The sequence below is a fragment of the Phacochoerus africanus genome, chromosome 11 (assembly GCF_016906955.1).
Source record: "Phacochoerus africanus isolate WHEZ1 chromosome 11, ROS_Pafr_v1, whole genome shotgun sequence".
NCBI lineage: Eukaryota > Metazoa > Chordata > Mammalia > Artiodactyla > Suidae > Phacochoerus > Phacochoerus africanus.
In genome coordinates, this window is record NC_062554.1 from 3,156,303 (window position 1) to 3,175,454 (window position 19,152).

The 19,152-nt window shown below is 55.1% G+C and overlaps 1 protein-coding gene across 1 annotated transcript; it reads left to right on the forward strand.

The window, feature by feature from the left end:
* Positions 1-4,699: 4,699 nt before the first annotated feature.
* On the forward strand, positions 4,700-14,024 carry HPX (hemopexin). The gene is made up of 10 exons (XM_047752974.1): positions 4,700-5,325; positions 5,483-5,547; positions 5,634-5,705; positions 6,155-6,276; positions 7,812-7,962; positions 8,538-8,750; positions 8,997-9,104; positions 13,144-13,274; positions 13,351-13,513; positions 13,633-14,024. The coding sequence occupies exons 1-10, from the start codon at positions 5,243-5,245 to the stop codon at positions 13,902-13,904; spliced, it is 1,380 nt and encodes a 459-aa protein (XP_047608930.1). The 5' UTR covers positions 4,700-5,242; the 3' UTR covers positions 13,905-14,024.
* Positions 14,025-19,152: the final 5,128 nt, after the last annotated feature.

Sequence of the window (19,152 nt, forward strand, 5' to 3'; positions counted from 1 at the left end):
GTCACAGTGACAAAAACATATCTGTGCCCAACAGATAGGAACAAATTATTATTTTTTGAATTTAATTTTACTGGAGTGTAGTTGCCTTACAGTGTTGTATCATTTCAGGTGTACAGCAAAGGGAGTCAGTTACATAAAATATATCCATTCTTTTCTCCCATTTGGTGATTACAAACTATGGAGTAGGTTTTTCTATGCTATACAGTAGGTTCTCGTTGACATGAGCAAATTGTAATTATTTACTCACAGGAAACGAGAACGGATCATGCAGGAGGGCCCATTACAGACAGAGCAAGAGGAAATCTTGGAGGAGATGGTTGGGGGCAGTGAGCCCTTTTTGCTCCCTGGAGCTGCACCCCCATTTTTCTTTTCTTTTTTTTTTTTAGGGCCTCACCAGAGGCATATGGAGGTTCCCAGGCTAGGGGTTGAATTGGAGCTGTAGCCACCGGCCTACACCATAGCCACAGCAATGCCAGATCTGAGCCACGTCTTCGACCTACACCACAGCTCAGAGCAATGCTGGATCCATAGCCCACTGAGTGAGGCCAGGGATCGAACCTGCATCCTCATGGATACTAGTCGGATTCGTTTCCTCTGAGCCACGATGGAACTCCCCCATTTTTCTAAGCGCAGGCAAGGGAGAATCCAGTCTCTGCTCCCGGGAGCACATGGCCACGGCCATGGGCAGCACACCCAGCACTCAGAGGGCACCAGGAGAAGTAACCGAGGTGGGGGCAGGCTGCCATTCCAAGAGACACCTGTGCCCCGTGCATCCGTGTCCAGCTGAAATGGGGCCCCTGGCGCTGCAGGAGGAGGCTCTGTCCCTGCAGATGTTTGCAGCCCACATGCAGACTCCTGTAGGGCCCAGCCGGAAAGCTGCTGGTTAGGAAGGCTGCATGGAAAAGGGGGTGGTTGGATATTTCTGGACTTGAATTACCCAAGGAATCAAGCAAGAGCCAGGCCCCCAAACCTGTTCTGGGCAGCAGGGCTTTGCCGAGGAGGGGACATGGCCCGAGGGCCCCACAGCCAGGCTGAGAGGGTTGGGGAGGATGGCTGTGGAGAGTCAGTTTCAGGGAGGAAAGGGGACGGTGGCCTCTGGTGGCCGGATGAGGGTGCACTGACCCCCGTGGCCTCCAGGGGGCGCTCAGGCGCAAGTCTGGACAAGCTCACATCCGCAGCCTGGGTTCTCAGCCGGTCGCTGTCCTCTGCCTTCTAGCCTCTGCGCAGAGCCAGGGCTTGGACCGAAGCTGCCTGCCCTGCAGAACGCTCAGCCAGCCCAGCCCCTGAGGGGTGGGGGGGCAGGAAAGGGGCGGGTTTCCAGGATGGTGCCTAAGCCACCTTAGGGCAGACAAGCCAATTAGGAAACAGGAGTGGAAAAGTGCCACCAGCCACTCTTGTGCGAGAGGTAGATCCAGGGGTGCTATGAAGGGGACCCGAGCTGTGCGGCAACGCGGAAGTATGTGCTGTCTGCTCTCAAAGAGCCGGGCTAGGCCAGAGGGGAGGCTGCTTGGGGACCAGCAGGTCTGGGCACAGCCCTGCCAGTCAGTACGACCATGGAGCCACACAGCGGGTTTTCCGGGGGCGGGGGGGGGGGTGGGGGTGGTGGTTCGTGACTCACTGTGAACGCTTCCACCTCCCCAGGCAGCCTCAGTGAATCCGTAGGACGTGCGGACACAGTTCTGGAGCTGGAGTGCTGGAGCTGTTGAGGACATTGCTGATCCAAGGTCACTGAGTCCTCAGGAGGGAGAATTCCAGGAAGGTTATGCCAAGTTTTAGAGGCTGGGGAGTTCGTGGCTCAGTGGTTAACAAACCCGACTAGGATCCATGAGGATGCAGGTTTGATCCCTGACCTTGCTCCATGGGTTAACGATCCAGTGTTGCTGTGAGCTGTGGTGTAGGTTGCAGACGCGGCTCGGATCTGGCATTGCTGTGGCTGTGGTGTAGGCCAGTGGCTACAGCTCTGATTCGACCCCTAGCCTGGGAACTTCCGTATGCTGCAGGTGTGGCCCTAAAAAGCAAAAAAAAAAAAAAAAGATTTTAGAGGCTGAGAAAGGATTTCCCTTGTGGCTCACAGGTTAAGGATCCAGCGTGTCACTGCTGTGGCGTGGATTACCGCTCTGGCATTGGTTTGATCCCTGCTCTGGGAACTTCCACATGTTGCAAGAGGAACCACCAAAAAAAAAAAAAAAAAAAGAGGCTGAGTGAAGAAAGGGTGAGAGGGGTTTGGGGTGAGCAGCCCCCAGTGGCCGGTGCTGGCCCTGGGAGGGAGCAGGCCAAACCAGGGATGCCCTGCGGTGGGAGGAGGGCGTGTCAGGCATGTGCCATGGGAGCCGTGGCGCTGCCCAGAGCTCAGGGAGCTCAGCCTTGCCCACTAGCCTGTGTGGAGGAGGTGTTGACAAGGCATGTCTTCACTGCAAGTCAGGAGAGGATGCTGAGCCTGCTGGCAGTCTGGTGACATGCTGTTCCCGAGGGCCCAGAAATCTCCATCTTTCTGTTAGGAGGGACCTCTGCAGCGTAGATGAGGGATCTGAGGCCCTTGCTAAGGTTATACAGGGGTGTCAAGGGCATCTGAGAGGGGCTAGGGCCTCTCCCAGCTGAACTGGGGAACAGGGGTCCTGGAACCTCAGCCTGGCCCAGAGCTGACTCTGCCCGTAATTGTCTCCTAACTTAACACCCAGGTCTCCGATGGCAACGGGGCAGCCTTTGGGAGCGGCCCCCGTGAGGGCTGAAGATAGCAGGTGCTGGAGAGAGCGAGCAGGTGAGATCCCAGGGCCGGCGGAGGAGGGGAGCTAGCTGCTGGACCCCTGGAGGGAGAAACAAGCCTGTAAGGTGAAGGTCAGTGCCAAGGAGACCCGTGACCTAGGCCCCGAGATGCCCCCTCAGCACACATCCCTGTCCTGGCTTTCTCCTCACCCCAGGAGGAGGAACGGTGTCAGAAATTTTGCTGCAACATTAGTAATACTAGTCAGTACTTGCATTTTTTTTCATCCAAAAGATATTTATTGAGTGTGTATCACAGGCATTCCTTGTTTACTATGCTTTACTGCACTTCACAGATACTGCGTGTTTTTTTTGTTTGTTTGTTTTACAGACTGGAGGTTTTTGGCAATCCTGTACTGAGCAAGTCAGTTGGCACTTTTTTCCACCAGCATTTGCTCGGTTTGTGTTGCTATGTCACATTTTGGTAATTCTCGAAACGTTTCAACCTGTTTCATTATTATTACGTTTGTTATGGTCATCAGTGATATTGCTGTTGCAGAAAGATTCCAGCTCCCGGAAGGCTCAGATGATGGTTAGCATTTTTAGCAATAAAGTATTTTTAAATTCAGGTACATACAATCTTTAGACCGAATGCTGTTACATACTTAATTTTGACTACATAACTGTTACATGCACTGGGAAATCAAAACATGTGTGACTCATTTTATTGCGACATTCTCTTCATTGCAAGGGTCTGTAATCAAACCCACAACAGCTTCGACGTCTGCCTCTCTATGCCAGATACTCATTTAGGTCAAGACGAGACACCAGACAGGCAAATCAAAACAGACAAAGAGGAATTCCCTCTATCTGGAATCTAATAAACAGCACAAATGAACCTTTCCACAGGAAAGAAACTCACTGACTTGGACAATAGGGGACTTGTGGTTGCCAAGGGGGGAGGGAGTGGGGCGGACTGGGAATCTGAGGTTAGGAGATGCAAACTATTGCCTTTGGAGAGGATAAGCAATGAGCTCCTGCCGTATAGCACTGGGAACTCTATCTAGTCACTTATGATGGAGCATGATAATGTGAGAAAAAGAATGTATATATATGTATGTGTGACTGGGTCACTTTGCTGCACAGTAGAAAATTGACAGAACACTATAAACCAGCTCTAATGGAAAAAAATCATTGAATATTTTTTTTTTTTAAAGAGGAGTTCCCACTGTAGCGTTGGATCTGTGGTGGTAAGGGTTCAAGCCCTGGCCCAGTGCAGTGGGTTGGGGACCCGAGGTGGCTGCAGCTGTGGCTCAGATTCAGTCCCTGGCTGGGGAGCTTCCATAGGCCATGGGTGCAGCCAAAAAAAGAAAAAACCAAAAGACAGACAAAGGAAAAAAGCATGAGGAAGCATAGGCAAAAGCCTAAGCAGACAGATGAAATGATTTCCCGTTTTCTGAGGTAACGCAAAGGAGCCGAGGAGCGCCTGGGCTGGCTGAGGGAGGGGCCGAGAAGGGCTTCGGCGACAAGAGCAGGTGTAAGCAGGAGTCAGCAGCTGTCAACATTGTGAAACCCCAGCACCGTTCTGTTGACTCTGTGATGGGTACACAAAGCACTGTTCCCTTGGGGTGGCAGCTATGAAGGTCTCCTTGGCCGCGGGTCTCTCTGGAAGAGGGACCCCTCTTCCTGCCCCACCACTGTCAGCCCTTCCCTCCCAGGTGATCTTTGCAAAGCTCTCTGCCAGTGGGGCTGGGGGCGAGGGTGAGACGTGGGCATTCGGCAGCAGTGCAGTATTCCTGACCGCCCAAGGAAAAGCTGAAGAGGCGTGGGGGCGCCCCAGAAAGGCCCTTGGTGGAGGTTGGAAAAGGCTGTTCTCGGAGTTCCCGTCGTGGTTCAGTGCAAACGAATCTGACTAGTATCCACGAGGATGCAGGTTTGATCCCTGGCCTCGCTCAGTGGGTTACGGATCTGGCGTTGCCGTGAGCCGTGGTGTAGGTCACAGATGCAGCTTGGATCCCACACTGCTGTGGCTGTGGTGCGGCCCTAAAAAGACCAAAAAAAACCCCCTGTTCTCTGAGCATTTCTCACACGTGTGTCTGTGCGTGTGGTTTTTAAGTTCATGTAAGTACGAGTGTCTCGAGGCTCGCAGACACTCAAACATTTTAGTTTCCTCGGCTCTCCGGCACCATCGAGGTAACCTCAGAAAACGTCAATCAGCCATCTTCCCCCTTCCCTGACCTGACCTTCCTGCCACCAGGACCCAGCACCATGGTGGTGAGAGTCATGGTTGGACATTAACGGCTGGGCTGGTCCCCGCTCAAAAGTCACCGGAGGGGGATGGGGTCTCCTACCGGGAAGAGTCAGTCTTGGGCTCGGATTCCTGTCCGGACCCTGACCTTATTTGCACTGACGTAATCAGCCAACATTGGTACAGTCCCGGGAGATCCCCCCCAGCAGGCATGGGCGGGGCGGGGCTGCTGCCACCTCTATATAGGGCGTTCAGCCGGGGCCCAGCACTGACCTGTGGCCCCTCCAGCTCATCATGGCTCGGGCGCTGGGAACAGCAGGGGCACTGTGGCTGTTGGGGCTCTGCTGCTCTCTGGCCATCGCCCACCCTCTTTCTCTGTGAGTGAGGCTGGGGCAGTGAAGGAGGACTGGGGCCCAGGCTCCAGTGGGACAGGGACAGATTTTAGGGCCAGGGTCACTTTGGGGTCAGGAGCTAAGAGAGAGGGATGGGGCCCTGTGGACCCCCCCCCCCCCCACCTGTGTGTCTTCTCCCTAGGACTGCTGGCCCTGAGCACGGAGCTGAAGGCAGGAATGAGTCCAAGCCGGACCCAGACGTGACCGGTGAGGCCCGGCTCCCCGCGTCTATCTGTCCGGCTGTGTCTGATCATCTGACTGGCCTTTGACTCGCTGTCTCTCCACCTCCTCAGAACGCTGCTCGGATGGCTGGGGCTTCGACGCCAGCACCCTGGATGAGCACGGGGCTATGCTGTTTTTTAAAGGTAGGAGGGGAGGTCCTGGCCTGGCTCAGTGTGTCAAGAACGCGACTGGGGAGTTCCCTTTGCGGGGCCGCAGAAAAGAATCTGATGAGCATCCATGAGGACGGGCAGCTTCGATCCCTGGCCTCGCTCAGTGGATTAGGGATCCGGTGTTGCCGTGAGCTGTGGTGTAGATCGCAGACACAGCTTGGTTCTGGCACAGCTCCGATTAGACCCCTAGTCTGGGACCCTCCATATGCCGTGGGTGCGGCCCTAAAAAAAAAAAGAAAAAGAAAAGAAAGGCAGGAGGGGCTGGGGGTGGCATTTGGGACTCAGACTTGGCCCCTTCACTGAGGGTGCATCCCTCTGTGAGACACCCTAGGGATCCCCTGAGGGCATCACCCACGGCCTCATTGTCACCATCTCAGGGGCCAAAAGCTTGTTCTGGGTCCCTCAGCAGGCGTGTTTTGCAGGGCCGTCTGTGTGGGCGGGTCAAAACTGGACCCGGGGGTTAATCTCAGAGAGATGGAAGGACGCCCCCAGCTCCGTGGACGCCGCCTTCCGCCGTGGTCACGACAGAGTCTTTCTCATCCAGGTATGACCGGGCCAAGGTCAGGAAGCTCAGAGTCCACACTACGGACCCTCCCCCCGGGTGGCCCTGGCATGGGGCCCTCCCCGAGAGGTTCCAGGGTTCCTCCCCCTGTGCCTGCCTTTCCTGGAAAAGCTCAGACCAAGGGCACGTGTGTGCACGTGGGCAGCACAACACCCAGTGGCTGTTCGTCAGCCCTGACCTTCGGCCACGCCTCTCTGCTACTCCTCTCGCTGGTGACCGTCCCCTCCCTTCTGGGAGTTTCTCCCTTTGCTTCCATGACTCCATATCAGGTCTCATCCTGGGCAGCCAGGTGGTTCGCAACACGATGGCACCTGGCCGAGGGACAGGTGGAGACGAAATCTGGCCTACTGTGCTCACCATGTCTCGCGCCCCGGCCCAGCTGTGTCTACCTTCTGGCACCTTCTCCCGACTGGCACAAAGATGCTGGAGGTTGGGGCGCCCTCACTTCTGGCTTTGTTTTCCCTCCTGCCTCTTCTCTGCTCTTCTCAGGCCTCTCATCCTGGGCCAGTCCCGGAGTGTCCCCTGGGGCTCCATCCCAGCCCTTCGTACACACTTCCTGGGGGGATCTCAACCACTGCCGTGGCTCGGAGGCCTCCCCACGCTGTGGACACCAGGTCTGGGTCTCTTCCCGGGGCTCCAGACACCTCGTTCCAACTTCCTGGCTGACATTTTCAACTTAGACGTTCCACAGGCACCTCAAATGCAACATCCCCTCATGGAGTTCAGTATCTCCTTACAAACCTGCCTTCCTCCCAAGTTCCCCGTTTCAGCAAATGGCACCACCATGTGCCGGTTCCTGCAAGCCAGCTGCACGTGAGTCCTGAGATCTGGTCCTTGGTTATCTTTTCAGGCTTTTCTCCTCCTGCACCGTGGACCAGGCACCCGAGACCATGCAGAGTTCTCTGGGCATTGTGTGTACATGCTCTTCCCTCTGCTGGCAATGCCCTTTCCACGCTTGTCCACCTGGAAAGTTTCTGCTCAGTTTTTACCTCTTGGCCCCAGTGCCTCCTCCTCTGCGCAGCCTTCCAGGACTTCTCTAGGATGCCCCCGGCACGCCTTTAGCCTCAACGCACTGCACGCGCCTCCGCCTTGGGGCTCACATGGCTATAGGATTTTAGGGTCCCTTCTGCTTTTGTACAGTGAACTCCTCGGAGGCAGAGACAGAACCTTATTGTCGCTTTATCCTCGCTGCCTTTCACAAAAGTCATTCAGCAACTGCTTCTTGAGTGAATGAATGAACACAAGGACGCACGAACAGATGGGTGATTGCAGGATGAATATTTGTGGATGCGTTTGCCAAAACTAATCTGGTTGTACAGTAATAGGCTTGGGACTTGCACAAACTGAGGGTGTGTATTTGTGCAAGGGGACAGCACACTGTGGTCCGCAGGTGGACTGACAACGCGTGGGGCTGCAGAAGGAGACTGATGCAGAGCGACAGATCCAGGATGTGGGCTTGGACGGCAGGACGGCAGCATCTGGGGTGCGTGTTAAAGACAGCATGCTTTTGTATGCAGGGGGACAAGGTCTGGGTCTACCCTCCAGAGAAGGAGAAAGAAAATCCAAGGCCGCTCCAAGAGGAGTTTCCTGGAGTCCCATCCCCACTGGATGCTGCAGTGGAATGTCACCGTGGAGAATGCCAAGAGGAGGGCGTCCTCTTCTTCCAAGGTCAGTCCGGGCGGGGATGAGAGACGGCAGGCTGGCGGTGGTGGTAGGCATGGTGGTGGTCTCCCAAGGATGGAGAGGAAGTCGTCCAGGGGAAGTTACCCGGGTGTCACTCTGCTGAAAGTCCCTCACCGTGAGGGACACATCTTGTTCCTCCGTCTGACGTACAAGGTTCTCCATGACCACGTCCTTCTTGACCTTCCAGCCTCGACTCCAACGGAACCCTCACCTTGAATATGAACCTCCAGAAACTGCTGTTCCCTGCGCGCCCGAGTTGCTTCATGCTTTAGGCTTCCCTCTCCTGCTCTTGTCTGCTCGCTCACTCCCGCTTCAGATTTTACTTTAGGGATCGCCTTCCCCAGGAAGTCTCCCCTGGCTCTTCCCAGTGCCCTTGCTGAGCTGATCGCGTGTCCTTTGGTGCTAAACTTGACGGTATGATTACTCTTCTCAACTGTCGGCCTGCTGGGCTGTGAGCTCCATGGGACCCGGGCCGTATCCGGTCCATCCTGGGGCCCGGCACCAGCACAAGGCAGGTGCAGCCGGACCTCACCAAAGGCTTCTTGGCTGGCTGGACACAGGCACCCACACCTGGTTCTGGGACTCCAAGACAAAAACCACAAAGGAGCGCCTCTGGCCGGCCGTGGGCAACTGCTCCTCCGCCATGCGATGGATCAGCCGCTACTACTGCTTCCGGGGTAACCAGTTCCTGCGCTTTGACCCTGTCACGGGACAGGTGGATCCCAAATACCCTCGGGATGTCCGCGACTACTTCATGTCCTGCCCGGGCAGAGGTGAGAGGGCCCCAGCCGGGGTGGGATCTGTCGGCCTCCCCGGGGTGGCGGCCCTCATGCCCAGGTCTGCGTTCACCCCGTGGAATGACGCCTGGGCCCCGCCCCAGCCCCACGTTCATCCCCGCTCATCGCAGGTGTCCTCCATGGGGAAAGCCTGCCCCCTAGAAAGCCGGCCGTCTCTGCCCCCTCGGACCCCACGCTGACCTCTTCCTCTCTCTGTGTCCCCCTCACCTATCCCTGCCCCAGGCCATGCACACAGGAACGCGACCCACCGTGGGGACGACCGCTGTAGCCCAGACCTGGTCTTGACTGCACTGCTGTCTGACAGCCACGGTGCCACCTATGCCTTCCGTGGTAAGAGATGCCCTCCAGTGCCCCCGCTCTGCCCGCATACCTCCCATCTCTTTCCGGTGTGTCTCCAGCCCGGGCCCATGTCCTCCATCTTCATCACTGGCCCCCATCCTTACATCCTAGCATGCCCCTTTCCACCCCTCATCTCCTCGGGTGCAGATCGTTCAACCCGTCTCTCACTGCCAAGGCCTCTAACTTCATCCGCCTGTCAGCCTCCCAGTACCACCCACTCCCAGGTCTATGCCCTCCCTGGACCTCTGGGTCCTTATGACTCCTCATGTTCCCTTGGCTTTAGCATGTCTTGTGGGTCCTCTGCGCCCCTCGCCCCCGAGCGTATCCCCAGGAGCTCCATCTTTTCCCAGGTGTCTGGTTCCTATGTCCAGACCTCTGAGCTCATGTCCCCTGGGGATGAGATGTTGCCATTGCTGAGAACCAGCCAGCAAGTGTTCAGTCCTTTAGACCTTTGGGCAACAGGTTCGCCAGCCCTGGGAGATGTCTCCTCTGAGTGACCAGGAGGACGACGCTCCCTAGACCTGCGGCATTACGCAGTAAAACCCATCTCCTGGTACCTAAGCATGCTCTAGGGTTCGTCAGACAGGCCGTGACGAGTCTTAATCCAGACTTGGGGGGACAGCCCCAAGAGAAGGAGTGACCTACCACATTAGGCTCAGCCTCAGGCATCTGTATGATCAGACACAAATGTAAAAGAGTGGTGAGACACAGAAGAGTGAAAATCCTTTCTTGCTCCTAAGTCCGGAACACATCTGACCAGCTCTGGCTACCCAGCTATGATGGGAAAGATACGGGCACAAGGGGAGCCCGACCCCGCAACAGGAAGGCGAGGGGCACTGAGAACACGCATCAGTGATGAGACACACAGCTGCAGTGAAAAGGCAGAGACCCGTACTGCGACCACATGCCAGGCGAGAACACACACACAGCAGGAGAAGAGGCAGCCCGGTGAGAGCGTGGTGCCATCCACCACCGGGGACACGCCTCGTACGACAGAGATGGAGCTGGAGGTAGACAGGGAGACACGGAGAAAACGCAGGGAGAAAACAGGGCCCCAGGGACCACGCAGAGATGTGGAGAGAACACCCAGCCACGCAGAGGCCCTGGACCCTCCAGACCGTGTGTCCACAAAGCAGAATGCAGCTGAGCTCCTACAGCCGGAGAAAGAGAGACATTCCCTAGCTGCTGAGCAGACACCGTTAGGCTAAAAACACCCAGGTGAGGCGGGAACTCGCTGTCTTGGGGCCAACTCCAGTGTGACCTGCCACTCAGCCCAGGCCTGGTCCTCTCCTCTCTGACTGACACATCCCTTGTCTCTACCTCGGAGCTCCTAAGCCATTCTTCCTGCTTCGTCACAACTTCGGCTCCCCCACCAGGTCCACCGTGTCCTCCCTGCTTTTTCTCTCGTCAGGACCTTTTGGCCTCAGACCCACTGACAACAGCCTTGGTTGCTCTTTTGCCCACGTGGATTTCCAGAGAGAGCCCAGAGTTTTATTCCAGAGCCCATTCGGGTGGCCCTGGCTGGGGGCTCAGCCCTTCCTCGCTGTGCACAAGGCGCAGCAATAGCTCCGATGCTTCCAAGAGGGGCCACGAGCAGGGTCGCTCTGCAGGAGGGGAAGGGAGACACGTGGACCCCTGCCCAGCCAATGTCGCAAAGAGAAGCGGCCGCAGTGGGAACCCCCCTATCTTCCCAGCACCAAACAGCAAGCACCTGCCAGGCACTGGGCATTTTTCTAGACGTGGGGACACAGTCGTCAACAGGGCAGACAAGACACCTGCCCTCACAGAGCCTGCTGGAGGGAGAGAGGACACCAAAAAAGAGGAAAATGAAAGAGAAGACGTCTCTCAGGCAGCGTCAACGGCCGTGAAGGGTTCTGGGAAGGTCAGAGATGTTTCTTATTCTCAAATACGCTGGACGCTCGCACAGACGGATTCACGAGGTGTTGATGTTTTAAAATGGAAAATAAAACATGTTAGGTGTCCCCGAAAGCTGTGAGGACGACAAGACAGGATCATGGGATGTGAGGAGAAGGACGGGCCCCTTCTCTAAAGAGAGGATTTTCGAGCTGAGATTTCAGTGATAAAAGGAATTAGCCGCATAAAGCCCCAAGGAGGAGCACTGGGGGTGGGGGGACAGCAAGTGCTCTGGGGGGGTCAAGAAGCGAGGCCAGTGGGACTGAAGTGCTGGGGAGGAGGAAGGCAGCAGCGGCCGGGAACACAGACCTGGTGAACATTCTCTCTCTGTTTTTTTGGCTTTGTCTTTTCTAAGGCCACACCCATGGCATATGGAGGTTCCCAGGCTAGGGGTCGAATCGGAGCTGTAGCCACCGGCCTACACCACAGCCACAGCCATGCGGGATCCGAGCCGCATCTGCCACCTACACCACAGCTCACGGCAATGCCGGATCCTTAACCCACTGAGCGAGGCGAGGGATCAAACCCCTAACCTCATGGTTCCTCGTCGGATTCGTTAACCACTGCGCCACGACGGGAACTCCTCGCCCTGGTTTCTTGTGGGCTACAAGTCCCAGAGGCCCAACTGTAAGCAGGGACCCAGCTAGGCGTTCTCGCAGCTGTCTGGATCGGAGGTAAAGACGGCTTGCCCTGGGATAACGGCAGCAGAGGACGTGCTGTGGCAGCTGGGCCCCCCACACAAACCCATGCATTGGATGCTGATTGGAGCAGGGGAGGGACAAGAGAGGTGGCAAGAGTGACTTAGCTTTGGGGCATGGGAAACGAGGTGACTGGCGGTGTCTTTTTCTAAAATTGGGAAAGACTAGGGAAGGAGGGTGTGTGTGTGTGCGCGCGTGTGTGTGTCCGCGCACGCGCACATGCGTGTTTGGTGGGGGCAGAAATAACGTGACATGTTAGGGTTTTGGTCTTCTTGGCCCCAAATGGACATGTCAGGGAGGCAGCTGAGTTTGAACCTGATGCTTGAAGGAGAGGCCATCAGAGCTGAAGAGGAGATGGAAAGGCCTCAGCATGTAGATGGTATTTAAAGCCCTGGACTCGATGAAATCGCCAAGAGAGGAGGTAGCGCAGAGGCCCCAACTAGGAGAGTCCAATATTCAATGTCAGGCTGAGGCGGAGGAGAGAGATAAGAGGACCACTTGGAAGAATCTGGAATCACAGGCGCTGGGATCCAAAAAAAGATATTTAAGAAGGGAGCTGCGTGGCGCTCCTGTTGTGGCTTGGCAGGTTCAGAACAGAACTAGGATCCATGAGGATGCGGGTTCGATCCCCAGCTCTGCTCACTGAGTTAAGGATTCGGCGCTGCCATGAGCTGTGGTGTAGGTCGCAGATGTGGTGTAGGCTGGCAGCTGCAGCTCTGATTCGACCCCTGGCCTGGGAACTTACATACGCTGCAGGCGCGGCCCTAAAAAGACAAGAAGGGGGGTGGGGTGGAGCTGCGAGCAGTCAAATGCCGCTGAGAGGTAGAGTAAGGTGAAAACCTTAGATCTGGCAAGTTGGAGGAACTGGCGACCTTGGAGAGACACATTTCAATGGAGGAGGAGACAGGACTCTAAGCGCAGTGGGTTGAGGAAGAGAGTCAGACAGCTCCTCTCACACGGTGCTACGAAAAGTGACAGGAAAACGAGGTGCTGGCCTGGCCACTCCCTCCGTCTCCTGGCATCCCAGGGGATGGAGACACAGCCAGGGTGCGAACATCCCAGGGAAGCGTGCTGTGCTGCTTCCCTTTAAACCTCTGGCCACCATCTCATTGGAGTCTCTCTGTACACAGACATCTGAGATGCACAGCCAGCCCCCCCAGACCCCTCACCCGGCAACGTGGCCACTGGTCCCCAAGCCCGCCCTTCCGTCAGGCCCCACAGGCTCCAGTTCCAGTCAGGGCACGATGCCCCGCTTCGCCGACCGGGTCCTGCTCTGCTCCTTCCCCCAGGGAGGTGGGGAGGTGGCCTCCGGAGACATCCCCTCCTCCCTCTCAGGGGGCATCTCTGCCTCTGTCACTTGCCTCCTCACTGCCTGGCCTTTTCCCACCGGCACTAGAGATGCTTCTGCCACCCCACAGGGACCCACTACTGGCGTCTGGACACCAGCCGGGACGGGTGGCACAGCTGGCCCATTGACCATCAGTGGTCCCACGGTCCTTCGGCCGTGGACGCTGCCTTTTCCTGGGATGACAAGCTCTACCTGATCCAGGTACGAGCCGGGAGCGATGCTGGAGAGGAGACCGAGAAGCTCCAGCTCCACGCTGACCGATGCCCCCTGTCCCCAGGGCACCCAGGTCTACATCTTCCTGACAAAGGCGGGCCACACCCTGGTAGACAGTTACCCAAAGCAGCTGGAGAAGGAGCTCGGGAGCCCCCACGGCACCAGCCTTGACGCTGTGGATGCGACCTTCGTCTGTCCTGGGACATCTCGGCTCCATGTCATGGCAGGTGAGGGGCGTCGGGTGCTCTGGGTGGCTGGTCCTCCACGGCCCAGGTCCCCTTGGGGCGGGAGCAGGTGGGCGGCCTCATGATGTGGAGGCCGTGCTGTGTCGGGTGTTTCTTCCCAGGGCGGAAGCTGTGGTGGCTGGACCTGAGTTTAGGCGCTCAAGGCCCGTGGACCGAGCTTCCCTGGCCGCACGAGAAGGTCGATGCAGCCCTGTGCACGGAAAAGTCTCTCGGCCCCAACTCGTGTTCCGCCAGCGGCCTCGGCCTGTACATCGTCCACGGCCCCCATGTCTACTGCTACAAAGACGTGGAGAAACTGGTCTCGGCCAAGGCGCTGCCCCAGCCCCAGAGCGTAAACAGCCTCCTGGGCTGCCATCGGTCTCGGGGCTCCTGATGCGAGCCTGGCCCAGCTCCTCCTCCTGGCTTTCCTTGCAATGAAGCCAGAGGGCTTCCTGGCTTGATCAAAGCTGTAAATCAACCATATGGTCTAATAAAAAATGAACGATAACGACAACAACAGGCCCTGGTTGTGGAAAAATCGCAGTCCACGGTTTGAGCTGAGAAGCTCATGATGTCTGATCTGAGGCTTTTAAACAGGTTGTGGGGAGCTCCCGTTGTGGCTCAGAGGGTTAAGAACCCGGCTAGTGTCCACGAGGATTCGTGTTCAATCCCTGGCCTCGTTCAGTGGGTTAAGAATCCAGGCTTGCTGCAAGCTGCGGCACAGATGGTGGCCGTGGCTGTGGCTGGTGGCTGCAGGTCTGGTTCACCCCTAGTCCAGGAACTTCCACTTTTTTAGGTGGGGCCCTAAAAAGAAAAAAAAAAAAAAGAGAGAGATACTGCAGGAGACAAGGGAGGGGCGGGCTGAGGGACAAACCTCATTTCTGCACAGGTGGCCCCTGAATCCTGGTCAACAACTGGCTTCTTCCAGCCTATCGACAGGAGGGGAGCAGAGGCCCAAGGCAGTAAAAGGACCTGCGGTGTTGGCACGGCTAGTAAGAGGCAGAGCACAGACTCTGCCCCAGCCTGGGCACACTGACACCAGGACGTCAGGAGAACAGGGCTGGGGTGGCTGTGGGTGTGCCCTCTCGAGTGCTCAAGAAGCTTCTCTAGATTCTTTACAGGCTCCATGGTTCCCTTCTCTGTCTCTCCATCTTCAGCCTCGACTGGGACAGGCTCTGCCCCAGGGCGCCTCTGCCTGTCCCTGCAGCTGCCCCCGGGCACGGGAGGCCCCTCAGCACTGGCTCCCACACAACCCATGCCATTCCTCTCCCTCTTTGTGTGCAGGTGGAACTCCTCCCCCTTCGGCGCCAGGCCGGGGAGCCACGGCACTCTCACGGCCACCGTCGACTGACCTCCTGGGTCCTCACGGCTGGGTCCTCACTACAGTCGCCCAATCGGCCTGGCCAAACGCAGACCCCGGGCCCCATTCACAACTGCTCGGCCCACGAAGGCATCCCTTAAATTCCAGCGGCCCACTGGCGACCACAGACTCTCACCCTTATCCTTCTGCCTCCTCCCCGGCCCCATTCTCACCCTCCTGCGCTTTCACTGACAACAGCGTTTGATCCCTTTATTACCGCCCGGTTCCCCATTCCCTAAAGGCCATTTTTTTCTTATGCACACTGAACACCAAGGTTGATCGTCTGAACAACTTTCTTACTATTGGTTTTATTTCTCTGCCCCCTTTAACTTCTTTTTTTTTTTTTAAATTTTATGGCTCCACCCATAGGATATGGAAGTTCCCCTGCCAGGGACTGTATCGGAGCCACAGCTGCGACCTTAGCTGCAGCTGCGGCAATGCCAGATCCTTTTCTCTGGGGAACAAACCCGCACCTCTGGAGGGATGGGAGCTGCTGCAGTTGGATTCTTTTTTTTTTTTTTTTTTTTTTTTGCCATTTCTTTGGCCATTCCTGCAGCATGTGGAGGTTCCCAGGCTAGGGGTCAAATTGGAGCTGTGGCCGCCGGCCTACACCAGAGCCACAGCAACGGAGGATCTGAGCCGAGTCTTCGACCTACACCACAGCTCACGGCAACACCGGATCCTTAACCCACTGAGCAAGGCCAGGGATCGAACCTGCAACCTCATGGTTCCTAGTCGGATTCGTTAACCACTGAGCCATGACGGGAACTCCTGCAGTTGGATCCTTAACCCACTGCGCCGTGGAGGGAATTCCCTCTTCAAGGAAAACTGATGTGCTGTTACCAACGAGAGAGGGAAACGGTGCTGCACTGATCACAAGAGCAAAGGCAACAGCAACAAGTTCACGGCAGGATGATTCTTCTCTGGCGAGGTTTTCCTTGTTCTTCACCCAACCCTCCTTCCCTTCCTCAGCTCAAGACGGAAAAGGCGGTGATCCCTGGGCACGGACTACCTCAGCCGCTTGCCTGCTGGCACCTTGTTGCCTTACCCACCCCCATCCTCGCCCTCAGCCCATGGAGGTCAGGGTCCAGCTCTGCAGGAGCCCTTGACCCGACCTGCTCTCATCACCTCCAGGGTCTCACTCCATCTCTCCCTGTTTTCCTTGACTTTCAAATTCATCTTCTCTACTGGTACCTTTTTGTAGTGGACACCCAAGTTCAAGTCTCTACCATCTTAAAAAAAAAAAAAAAGACAAAATCAGAAGGTTTAGCGTTGTATCACGTTTCAGCTACTGTCTATTCTCCCTGCCCACTTTCCCAAAAGGGGGATCTGCACCTACTTATCCTATTTTCTCATCTTCACGTGCTCAGTTCGCGGCACTGCGGCTTCTGCCTACATCTTCCGCTGATACCCATCTTATCAATCATGCGGAATCCATGACCTCCACGCTGCCAAATTCAAAGGATATTTTTTCGCCTTGACCTTGTGGGAAATCTTGGCTGCGCTTGCGGCTGTCGACCGCGTCTTCTCCCTTGGTCGGCTCCCCTCCCTTGGCGCTCTTCCCCGACGCGACGCGCTCCTGACCCTTCTGCTCTCTGCTTCGTCTCAGCTTTCTTCGGCCTTCCTTTCCCATACGGCTTACCAAATGCTGCCGTTCCCGGAGTTCAGGCCTCCGTCCCTTCCTCCTCTTACCCGGTATGGTCTTCCTGGGAACATACTAGAAGAGTCCTGTTAAAGCAGGGTATTGAGGGAGGCTTTGCCAGGCCTACCATCCGACTTATGAATTCAGTTGCACAGAATATGTGAGAAGATTTTACTCCTTAGACAGGTCCCAAATGAATACCAACCACCCTGAAGAAGATAGGTTCATTGGCTCCATCACGAGAGAAATTACAGTATCACGCGACTAGAGACTCTCATGCTAAGTGAAGTAAGTCAGAAAGAGAAAGACAAATACCATGTATCACCTACACGTGGAATCTAAAATATGGCACAACAGACCCTATTTACAAAACAGAAACAGACTCACGGACGTAGAGAACGGACTTGTGGTTGCCGAGGGGGTGGCGAGGCAGTGGGATGGACAAGTGCAAACTATTTATACTCAGAATGGATACGCAATGCGGTCCTACCGAACAGCACAGGGGACCACATCCGGGCTCCCGGGGGAGAACATGACGGCAGACAGTAGGAGTAAACGAACGTACAAATTTGTGTGACCGGGTCACTACGCTGAAAAGTGGAAATTGACGCAAGACTGTAAATCCACTACATTAAAAAAAGAAAAATTACGATATCGAAGCAATACTTAATAGAGCGGTAGAAAAGGCTGCCTTTGCCCCATTAGTGTCTTTGATGCTAGTAAAGTTGAAAGCTCTATGCCTCCCTGTAGGTGACTTGGCTGTCACCTGCCTGGTAACGCAGACGTCTGCCAGGCTGATCTGCCATACCAAATCGCATAAAGCCAGTACTCTTGGTCAATGATTCTGCATGGCTTTGCTCCTTCTTCCTTTTTTTCTTTTCGTCATTTTGTCTTTCTAGGGCCACACCCACGGCATGTGGAGGTTCCCAGGCTAGGGGTCTAATCGGAGCTACAGCCGCTGGCCTACACCAGAGCCACAGCAACGCCAGATCCAAGCCGCATCTGCAACCTACATACACTACAGCTCATGGCAACCCCAGATCCTCAACCCACTGAGCAAGGCCAGGGATGGAACCTGCAACCTCATGGTTCCTAGTCAGATTCGTTTCCACTGTGCCATGACAGGAACTCGGGATTTGCTTCTAATTCAAGTTTTTCCTGATGGGTCCAAGGTAATAATTTTAAGACTGCTGCCTCAAAGGGACCCACATTGACCAAAACCACACATAGCATCTGAGTTGGCTCCTAGGCCATTGGTGGCTCCTAGGCCATGGAAAGCATTAGAACGGGGATGAGCTGCAACAGAGAAAGGATGAGTGAAGGGCACAGGCTGACTCACCATTGACAGGAGGATTTGCAGACCTAGGAGATCAGGGACTCAGAAAGACTGTGTGGGTCAAACATTTTACTTTTTGCATCTTAGCTAATTAGATTCTTCTCCCTACCATCACCATTCTATCTGTGAGCTTCTGGTTACCTCCCTGGATATTGTAGCCACTCTGCTCAAAGGGACTGGCAGGACAAGCATTTTGGTGGGCTGTTTGTAAAGGGGTGATATTTCTGGATTTTTGTTTTGTTTTGTTTTTGCTCAAGCAAAAATCTGGAAGCCATCCTTTCCTTACCGCAGCCATTCAATCAACTGAGCACTAATTTTTGTGAATTCTACTTCCTGAATAGTTATTAAACCTACACAATTTTCTCCATCCTGACTCCCCCCAGCTACAGTCATCTACCTAGGCTGCATTTGCTGCTTTCTGATCGGTCCCCACCCTGCCACTCCTGTCTATTCTCCAGACAGAATTGACCTAAAATGCAGGGTGAACATGCCCCTCCCCCCCCAAACCCTCTGCTGACTTTCCCACTGCCCTTAAAATAAAGTCCCAAACCCTAAGCCTACCATACAAAGCCCCCCTTGATCTGGCATCTGTCCACCTGCCCCCCTCGCCTTCTGCCTTCCTCTCCGCTGCCACACTCATCTGGCCTTCTTGTACTTCCCCTTTGACTTGGAATCACCCTCTCTTCTCCTGGAGGACCTCTGTCTCCTTCGCTCCTTCCTCTCACATAAGTGCCACTTGCTCATGAAAGCCTCCCCAAACCTCCCCAGGCCAAATGTGGTCCACTCCAGAGCATCCTGTGCCCCTCCTTCCAAGCAGTCATCACAATTCCCATCACTCGTTCACCGTCTCCTTCTTCTGCGATGCAAGCTTCCTGAGGGCAGGACCCAATGAGCTCCTAGCACCAAGAACAGGGCCTCCCATGTAATAATTATTTCTGGAGAGAGAATGACCGCATGAATGAAAACATCTTTCTTCTTCTGGTCAACTCTTACTCGTCTTTCAGGGACCAAAGTCATGTGTTATATTTTCCAGGTTGCATTATAGTCAAATCTGATTCATCTTTAGATCCCTAGATCCTAGCTTGGGACTTGGTACATGGTTCACACAGCACAAAAATTATTCAAATCCTAATAAATTCTTGGCTAAGAGTTGGTAATTTTTGAAGCTACATGATGGGTATATGAGGGTTCCTTATATTGTTCTCTGTACTTCTGTGTGTGTGTGTATGAAAAATTTCATGATAAAGTAAAAAATTTATATTTATTTCAAGTCAAGTGAAAGTGTAGTCAAGACGGTCTTAAGG

Bases quoted from the DNA above. Each gene is read 5' to 3' on its own strand.
- HPX (XM_047752974.1), top strand. From the start codon at position 5,243: ATGGCTCGGGCGCTGGGAACAGCAGGGGCACTGTGGCTGTTGGGGCTC. The intron at 5,706-6,154 runs GTAGGAGGGGAG...CGTGTTTTGCAG, and splicing joins GGCTATGCTGTTTTTTAAAG to GGCCGTCTGTGTGGGCGGGT. The intron at 7,963-8,537 runs GTCAGTCCGGGC...GGCTGGACACAG, and splicing joins GGGCGTCCTCTTCTTCCAAG to GCACCCACACCTGGTTCTGG.